We start from the raw sequence: 10,578 nt of genomic DNA on the forward strand, positions 1-10,578 counted from the left end.
TTGACATATTATGCAATTTAGCAGCGCCAAGTTTTTTTAACAAAAATTTTTCTATTTTTTTTAGTTAAAATATTTCTAAAGACCAAATGTGACGAGTGATTATATGGTTGACAATAATATCAAATAAAATATATATTTTTTATTTTATATCATACTCTTTAATTCAAATAAGATATTATTGTCAATCATAAATCGCTCGTCACATTTGATCTTTTTATATAATTTGCTGCGTTACAATATATGAGCCATATGTTTAATTAATTGTTGTTTGTAAAATATTTCTATGAAAAAATTATTTAATAAAATAATAATAATAAAAGATTTTATAGTATAAAGATTTTTATTTGTCGCAATTTTTTGATATCATTATTTTTTTTAGAAATATTTAACCATTTTGTACAAAAAAAATATTGTATAAAATTCAAATGACATTATTTTTAGAGCAGTTTTTTATAGTAATTTAAAAACACTGTTTTTTGTATAACACTTTTTTAAATAAGCGCGTAAACTTGTCGCCTTTTTTTTACCTTTTTTTAAAAAGGTAAATTTTTTTATGGGTATTATTCTTTTTTGTAGTATATATTTATCATTTACACATTTTAAAATAAAGAAACAAAGAACCCATCCCCGTCATATTTCCGCCGCATCCGAATATAAAAAAAAATAAGCTTCTTCTTCGTAATATTTATTGCTATGTGTGTATGTTTGTCCTAATATTGACGTGGACAGGAGTATTTATATTAATATAATCTTACATAAACTATAAAATATCTCGTAAAATATACATTTCTCGATTATCTTACCTCAGTACTTTTGTGCACAAAATCAAATTTAAAATTTGCAATCAGCAGATACATGTATAAAATTTATGAAACAAAAAAAGATAACATTTATATAGAAATTGTTTTACCAGTGCCACAACATTTGTCAGCCTCACGCAAGTTTGCCATGCCCAAACTTTTTAAAACTTCTAAAACGTCTAAAAACTTGAAAAATCTACATCAAAATCACTCTTGCGTCTATATAAAAGGCGTTCGGCGTTTACTATAAAATTGACCAAACACAGGTCTAAATTTGACTAGACTTTTGATTGGTCTCACACTTCACCATGCGGTACTGTTGAAATTATTCTCATTTGCAAACTGAGAATAAAACGTGACAATTTTGCAGGTGATGTCTATTAGAATGTCGTGGTAGCTACTGAAGTGAAGTGAGAAAGACAATCATGCAAATGTTTTAGTTGAAATTTCTACCAAGACTAATTATGCACTTCATAATTTATTATTTATTAAAGTTTGTGTGCAGCTGTTGTGTTTGCGTGCATGTATGCGTGTGTGTTTTATTTTGCTTATAATTTCTCGTAGTATTTCACTTATCAAAATCATTAAAATTTTATATAACACTTACAGCGTTGCTGCTGTATCAATAAATTATTATATGGAACAATTTTCTAATTTTGTAGTTTTTCATTTTAAAAGTGCTTCAATAATAAACATTAATAATCTAGGGAGCAATAAATGAAAGAGCAATTTATGCTTATTATAAAATTATAAAATTATAAAGATATTAAGGTAGTAGAAACAAATAGCTGATCAACAATAGTATAGATAATTATTATAATTATCGAGAGATTTATGCGTGCCATATATCGCACGTGTTTCAACTTTATTTTTCGCGATCATAGGAATAGATACTAGTAATTATCACGAGAGATCAAACGCTAGCCGACAAATAATTAATGCGCTATTAATTGCACCATTTCGCTCCCAACTACTCTATCTTTCCCTTCCTATATCCTTCTACCAAGGCTAATTACACACTTCAATAATTTAATATTTAGTAAAGATTTGTGTGTGGCTATGTTTGTATTCGCCTTTATTTTCCACGTACATAGGAGTAAAACACCTAGCAATTAATATGAGGGATTAAATGCTAGGCGAATAAATAAATAATGCGCTAATAATTGCGCAGCGTTCCAACTCCCATTTCCTTTTCTTCGATACTTCTTTAATGTTTCTATGCGGTTTATGCCTTGTAATTACTCAGAATTCTATACAACAGAAATTGATGCCACGATATAGTATTCTATCACCTGAAGTTCGAACAGTTGCTTTATATACTCCGAGTCGGAACCTTTACCAACACGTGGCTGCCAAATCCGGTTAGTGAAAGAAAAAACTCGTTTCTTCGCACATTATATTACTATATTTGCTACTTTTACGTACAGTGCGACAGTGCGAATACCAATGTTAATGTATACATACAAAAATCGAAACATGATATCAGTATAATTATAATGAAAGATCAAACGCTAGCTGACCAATAATTAATACGCTATTGATAATTGCACTATTTTGCACCCAGTTGCCCTTTCTATTTTTTTGTAATACGCTATTTAATGTTTGATAGTTACTGAGAATATTCTATACAACAAATATCGATGGCACGATGGCATTTATTCATGTGAAGTTTCAACAGATGTTTTACTTCATCCGAGTATGCGGGACCATTACAAACACGTGGCCGTCGCATCCGAATATAAAAAAAAAATAAGCTTCTTCTTCGTAATATTTATTGCTATGTGTGTATGTTTGTCCTAATATTGACGTGGACAGTATTTATACAGACTTAGAAGAATAAAAACAGTGATGTCAACATATTAATGGCGAATATAGCTAATGCATCAGCTGGATTGGAAAGTGTTATCAATCCAATTCTATGCACAATGAAGAGAAGACAATTACAGGTAATGATATTTATCAATTCTTAATATTCTTCCTATATATGCAAATAATTTTTAATAACTATTTTTCGATCATTTATTTTGCTATAATTAATATCGTTAATAATTGAAAACATAGGCGATATAAATTAAATATTTAAAATATTTAAAATATTATTCTCTTCTTATATTTCTGTGATGCGCTGCTTAATGCTTTGTAGTTACTATATATATATATATATATATATATATATATATATATATATATCCACCTTACTTCCCATAATTATGGAAGATTAAATACTAGTAATTACCATAAAGGCTAGCAAATAAATAATTAACGCACTATTGATTGCACTTTGTCTTCAACTGCCATTTTTCCTACAATATAATATTTCTTTGATGCTCTGCTTAATTTCTCATATAATTACCCATAATATATTCTATACAACAAAAATTGATATCATAATATTATATTTATATTTATCTGAAGCTCTTCAACAGATTTTACCTTCTCCAAATCTGGACTATTACCAACACGTGGTCACCGAATATAAAAAAAAGCAAGCAACAAGTTTTTTATTAATGTACTATTGTCTTCATATTCGCGACGGTATATGGATAGTGATGCTAATAAGTGCACACAAAAATCAAAACAATAATGTTGGCGAGTTAATAAAGAACGTATCTCATATGACATCTATAATGAAAGTTATTATCAATTCTATGCTGTAAATTAATTAATAACAATTAACATACGACAGTCACAGGTAACGATATTTAAATTATTATCCAAAGATAGTGTTTTGATGTAATAATTTTTAATAACTATATTTTTGAGATAATTTTTTCTACTTTTTTAATCAAAGTTGTTAATAATTAATATTTGAACAAAAAATGAAAAAAAGTTAATATGAAGTAAAAATTTACAAGTAAAATGTGATCTTCTTTCGATACATGTCTATGTTTGTTATCGATAAGTAAAGTTTAGCGTTTGCCGATATATTCTAATCTACAATGAGTCAGTTATCTTCAAAGTTCAAAATGTTTAATGTAAAATTAATTGTATAATATTTTTTACACATACATAGATTAATATTTATTAAGCAGCTTCGCTTTTTATATTACATAAAATTAAAATAAATTATGGATTAAAAATTTACAATATAATTTATATTATATGTATATGTATATAAATTATATATATAAATTTATATATATACAGGGTGTCCGGTAACTAATGGACCAGTGATTAAGGGCGGATTCTCTGGCCAATTTGAAGACGATTTTTCCTTAGCAAAAATGTTGAGAAGTCAATAATTTTCGAGTTATAAGCGATTGAAAAAAAATGGGTTTTTTGAAAACTAAACGTTTTGGAGTTAAAAGTCTAACATAATTACATTCTTCAGTTAATTTCAGGTAGAGTTTACTATAATAAAATTTTAATTTGAGGCTTAGTTATAAAGATACATAATGACAAATATTGGAAAGTTGTAAAAAATGATGACCTTTTTCGACATTTTCGCTGAGAAAAAATCGTTCCCAAATTGACCAAAGAATCCATTTGTAATCGTTGGTCCGTTAGTTACCGGACACCCTGTATATATTATAAATTTTATTTACACTTATATATACATATATATGTGTGTGTATATTGTGTGTATATATACACATACATATAAGTATAAATAAAACGTGTATAATAACTTATAAATAGTATTAAAAATAAAAATCAAACATCACAGTCTTGTTAACAGTTTTTAAAAATAATTTCTTGGTTTGTATTAAATTTTTTTTAAAATATAAAATTATTTTTTTTAAATAGACGTCAGATATAAATAGAATTTAATGGCTTTGAAATGCTTGAAATGGCTATTATTAATTCTTTGTCATTATTATTATTGTTACGGAAAAATTATTTTTAATATCTATATATATAATAATTGTTTATAATATTTAAAAAATTTTTAGCTTCTTAGAATAATTATTTTTTAATTTTTTATGATTTTGGATTTATCGTTACTCATTTAACATATTATTCTTCAATATTTTATTATTTACAAAAACATACATATTTAGTTGTTTTTGTAAAAATAAAAATAAGAATCTTCTTCAGTAACTTAATAAAATAAGAAATTTATAACAATTCAAAATTATGTCAAACCGATATAAATAAATAATGATTAATATTTTATTTTAAAAAATGTTTAATATTTTAACAATTAATACAAACCAGAATATTCCATTATTATGTTGAAAGATATAATTTAATTGCTAATTCACTGCAATATGTACTAATACTAAATAGATGTCCGCTTGTTTATCACAGATCAAATATCATGGCAAAGTGAGAGAAAATATATATGCTTCAATAAAAAGACACACAGTACTTCCTAACAATCGAATAACTACTAACGCCTTGCATAATATTTAATGAATTAAGTGCGGAAGTTGCACGATAGTTATCAAATATCACAACTGTATATACTAGTGTCTTATCTGCTTCGTTGTAACTCGTTATTATCTTTACATATAGATGCAATGCTAACCAAGGATATAATTATGCAAGTACCTAAGGGGATACTTTATTCATTAACAGCTTTCCATAACGAGCCTTACATGAAGTTACAGCATGTTTCAAAATCAACGTATAACATTTAATTTAATTTTCTTATAATAAACAAAAATTTAGAAGTCATTTCTATATTAAATTTTGACTTATTTCGATAAGTTGATAATTAACGTATGACTCAAATATATAATAATGACCATAAGATATTATAAAATTTTAGAACAGTTATTGTTTATGTGAATCTACCTGTAACTTACCTTGTGAATAATCCTCGTTGCACTCTATCTATTATTTGCTTTCACAATGCGCAAATGCAAAATGTTACAGTGAAGGAAATCCATTGGCATAAGAGAGTGAAGGGTGCAAGGAGAATTTATAACGTATAGCCAATGGAGTCTCTGTGCTGATAACGTATTTACAACGTATGTACGCCGACCATACCATGATATCGAAGATTACGCCCGTTAAAGCTATACGCTTTATAAGAATCAGCGTGGCATTGGTGTGCGCCTGGCCACCGTCACCAAAATTAACAAAATCTTTTACCTTTTTCAAAGCTAGCTGGTGTATGTGTTACTTCAGCAGTATCTTACTATTACTTCCGCTGCTGAGGTCAATTTATGAGTATCGTGACGATCCTGTGATTTTAGCAAAGTCAGTTTGTCTCTCTTGTGCGGTGCTTCAAGTCACGATCAAAATGATGGTGTGTCTTGTACAGTATACTTCTTTTCAAGTATGTATATAAAATTTGATGAGTCTTATCGAAATAAAATTTAACGTATGTATATGCGCGGAAAGAATAAATATATATAATAATTGTTATGTATGCAATTTTATATACGAATTTATTTATAATAACATTATAAAATATACATAATAATATATTGTATGTATAATGCACAAACAAGTTTACAAATCTGATTGTATTTTAGAAAGATTTCTGTAATTTTTATGAGAAATTTGATGCAAGCATTATAAATAATTACAAACAAATATACATAAATAGTTTCTAAAATTTAGTCGAAATAACATTAAAATAAAATGGATAATTATTTAATAACATGAACTTTATAAATAATATTATTCTTGACTTTATTATAAAAGAGTGATCGTAAAAATCGTCCTTTTCGTGGACCTCGAGTTTTGATACGATTTGGTGGTAAATGATTGTATATCATCAAACATTCATCCTCTAAAAAATTCAAATTGAGCATACCTTTTATTGCTAAGATATTTCAATTCAAAATTTTTAAAGGATGAATACCAATATGTTCGGTATAGAATAGTCGGGAATGTCCCGTCGTATATTATCGTGGAAGGATTGCCTCACGAAATACGATTGAGAATGTTTCTCTGCACTTGTTTATTATTTATTACAAAAAACTCGTAAGACAGCGGATACACTCGTTATTATAATGTAGAAAGCTCAACAAAGGGTACAACATATAATGATATGCGGTTATGGCGGTCGCACGTGCATAATATACAATCATTTATCACCAAAATCGTATAAAAACTCGAAGTCTACAAAGTCTACAGGCGCGATTTTAGGCCTGTTTTTGCAATCATTCTTTAGTCTTTGAAATAAGTATGTCATTTTAATTTTTGTATGTAATGTAATCTAAGCACGCGTTATGAAATATTAGGGTTATATTTGATTAAATTAGAGTTAGTTTCAATTAGATTTAAAAAACTAATAGAAAAGAGATAATATTTGTAAATAATTCCGTATGTTTATAATAAATATTTCCCTATGTTTTAAATATCAATAATAAAAAATTAATTGTTTAGTTTATATTATAATTATACGTATATGTATATATACTTATGTATATATATTATATTACTAGGCTACACGCAAGCGCGCTACACGTGTGTTTCTGATATTATTTCTATTATTTATTTTACAATTGTCAAATAGTTAATCTTTGCTTGATGCTATAAATATGACCATAATTTTAATTCCCAAATTTTTATTATGTACATAATTTTAAATCGCCGAATTTCTATTATGTACATAATTTTAATTCCCGAATTTCCATTATGTATATAATTATAATTTATTGAATTTCTATTATGTACATAATTTTTATTTGCCGAATTTCTATTGTATTGTTTGAGAACTATTTTGTACATGTATATGTATCTCTTTATATATTTCTTTCTCCTTTTGTTTAGTTTAACCGAATATAAAATTACGTGCGCGAAGCGAAGTTATGTTGTTCTTTGATAATAAAACCTAAACATTGTAACGCATGTATAAAATTATTATTGCAATGCATGCATAGAAATATAGCGCGCGGCTCGCGCGAGACTAATCTCGTGCGGGCGATTTTCGAGCGCGGAACAATGGTCACATGACCAGTAGTCACGTGACCAGTGCATCCACTGGTCACGTGATCTCGGCTTCGCGCTCGCGATACCTCGCACGAGAATCGAGAATCAGTTTCGCGCGAACCGCGCAACGTGACAGACGTATGGGGTATAGAGTCTTGCGCGAGTCTAATGAAAGCGTAAATATTTGATTACAAAAGATTCTTGTAGCAAATTTTATTTCTTTTTTTATATTTTCTGTTAAAGATTTAAATATTGAATTTTTATGCGTTGCACAATATTAAACAAAATTATATATATATGTATATATATATATTTTTTTTTTTAAGTTTTATTAAATCTGTTTTTAGCATACTTATTCTATGTAAGTCTAGTGTATTCTTCATTGAATAGAAATAAATTAATTGTTGTAAATATAAAAACTGATATTTATTGTACCAATTTGTATTTAAATATTTAATATTTATGTTTATATTTAATATTTATGTTAATACTATTTATAATGCTTATAATTTCAGGTGCTGTATCATGACATGGAAATGTTTTGCAAGCAAGCGGATGATAAGACAAGTATTACTTTGCAACGTTATGTTGACGATTACAAGTATACATATGGTACCTATACGTTATGGTGTTATCTGGCCGCTATTGGCGTCATTTGTGGACCGTTAATTCTTCCGCAACAATTTCCGACTGATGCAAAGTATCCATTTTCTGTGGAACAGCAACCAGTAAAAAGTATTATCTATTTACATCAGTCATTAGTCGGCTTACAAGTCTCGGCTGGAATGTGCATAGAATGCAGTATTGCGATGCTTTTATTCTATTCCGCAGCAAGATTAGAATTATTGATTCAAAAGATGCGCAATGTCGAAACTGAGTGCGAACTCGATGCATGCATCAAGTTGCACAATGAAATATTAAGGTGAGAATTGATTATTCATCAAATCTTGATTATTTATCAAGTCCTTATAAATAAATATGCATATGCATTTTACAATACATAATATACAATATATTATGTATATGATATGCCATGTTTTATAAACAAATGTTTTTAAAAAAGACGTTTTATACAAATGATTAAGTCATATGTATAAGGATATAACAATGATTATATAGGTCACGATAAAAGTAGAAAATTAATGAGAGGCAAAAATCCAACTAAAACTTTTTAATTAATATAAAGGCATTTCTGAACAAATCTTTGAGTTTCAACACACAAATGTGAATGACTAATTTAAGATTCTTTCTAAATATCTACAAGTGTTTACAATTATTTTACGCGGAAAGCTGATAAATATATTTTACTGCATCTTTCGATTCTTATTACTTTTTATGAACGTAAATAATTATATCGATCTAAAAACATTTTCTCTCTATACAAATTACTAAAATATAAAATATAATCTGAGGTGTGAGAAAAAAAATAAAAACAAATAACTAGATTTTGTTCCAAATAAAGCTTTTAAATTATTATTAAAATGCGTTTATTTTTAGCATATGACTTCTATATAATTATAATACTAATAGCAAACTTCCTTATTTTAGAATCGTTAGAACCCCCAACCCCCCAATTCATTTTACTTTGAATTTTCGTTCACTTTCATTTTCCGACTGTTTTATATATACATGCGTATGAAATGTTATATTTGAATACTTTCTTTCTTACTTTCAACATAATCAAATGGTCACATGGTCATAAATGTATAATAAAGGAACTGTAAAATCAACGCAAAAATACTGAGTTAGAAAACGATGACTAATTTAAAATAATGAGAAAAATTAACAAAAAACAGAATAGAAAAATTTTAAAGATTTTACTCCGTGCTAAATATTATTTTTTAATTAAATATAGACATTTTTCAGATACATCGACAAGATAATTCACGCTGTGTGGCCTTTGGTTTTGACTACAATAACAACAACAACTATGGGTGTTGTCTTTGGAAGTTTAAATATGGTTACTGTAAGCATCACGTCAATTATTTTATTTAACTTAAAATTTCTTGATTTCGGATAATCATTTATGACAAAAAGCTAAAAGGTCTTTTGATCAGTCATAAAACCATATTTAATTATTATTATATCATGTTATATTAAATTCCAACAAAGAAGAGATGTGTGTGTGTGTGTGTGGCTTATTTTTAATAAATAGGACCAACCAATAATAGTCAAGATTCAATATGCCATCGTAGTGTTTAGCGCTAGCGTTGAACTTTTTATGTGCGCTTTTCCAGCTGATAATTTAATGCATATGGTAATATTTTTTTATTAAAATTTGAATCGATTAAAATTTATATTAGACAGGAACAATAATAATTTATTTCTTTTCATAGAGTAACAAAATTTGTTTTGGAGCATATGAGTCGAAGTGGTTTCAAGGAAGTGTAAGCATGCAAAAAAAAGTCCTTCAAATCATTTTTAGATCACAGAAACCTGAAGTTATTCGAATTAATGGTATTCTTCCAGCTTTATCATTACGTTATTATGCAGGGGTAAATATCACGCATTACATGTTTTTATATATCTTATGATTTTAATGAAGTTTTAATGTCTTCTTAAATCATTATTTTCTAACACGTTTTATTAATTTGATACCAACTATTTTAAGCATTTTCTATATATGTATACATTGACAATTTTCTTATAGTTTTATTTTGTAAAAAAACATGTAATTATAATTATAGCTATAGAAAATAATAAAAAATTTTATGTTGCAGTTTTTGTATACATCCTGTTCATATTTTAATGCGGTACGTATAATGGTCAACGAAGATATTATAGATTAATCCGACGAAAAATGTTTCGAAACACGTGGTAAAGTATCTATATTTATTAAACTAGTATTTTAGTATTTTTTAAAAATTAAACATACACACATTATTTCTGTTAAATATATATATATATATATATATATATATATATATATATAAGAGTTATTAATAAA

The 10,578-nt window shown here is 27.0% G+C and overlaps 1 protein-coding gene across 1 annotated transcript; it reads left to right on the plus strand.

The window, feature by feature from the left end:
• The first annotated feature begins 5,647 nt into the window (after positions 1–5,647).
• On the plus strand, positions 5,648–10,502 carry LOC114929336 (odorant receptor 4-like). Its single transcript, XM_029300876.2, has 6 exons — positions 5,648–6,027; positions 8,147–8,553; positions 9,498–9,597; positions 9,787–9,888; positions 9,968–10,126; positions 10,352–10,502. The coding sequence occupies exons 1-6, from the start codon at positions 5,719–5,721 to the stop codon at positions 10,418–10,420; spliced, it is 1,146 nt and encodes a 381-aa protein (XP_029156709.1). The 5' UTR covers positions 5,648–5,718; the 3' UTR covers positions 10,421–10,502.
• Positions 10,503–10,578: the final 76 nt, after the last annotated feature.

Source organism: Nylanderia fulva, unplaced genomic scaffold (genome assembly GCF_048542155.1).
Source record: "Nylanderia fulva isolate GAGA-0341 unplaced genomic scaffold, ASM4854215v1 Scaffold3, whole genome shotgun sequence".
In the NCBI taxonomy this organism is placed as follows: domain Eukaryota; kingdom Metazoa; phylum Arthropoda; class Insecta; order Hymenoptera; family Formicidae; genus Nylanderia; species Nylanderia fulva.

Coding starts and splice junctions, on each gene's coding strand:
- LOC114929336 (XM_029300876.2), top strand. CDS start 5,719: ATGTACGCCGACCATACCATGATATCGAAGATTACGCCCGTTAAAGCT. Junction 8,554..9,497: donor TTGCACAATGAAATATTAAG/GTGAGAATTGAT, acceptor GACATTTTTCAG/ATACATCGACAAGATAATTC. Junction 10,127..10,351: donor CATTACGTTATTATGCAGGG/GTAAATATCACG, acceptor TTTATGTTGCAG/TTTTTGTATACATCCTGTTC.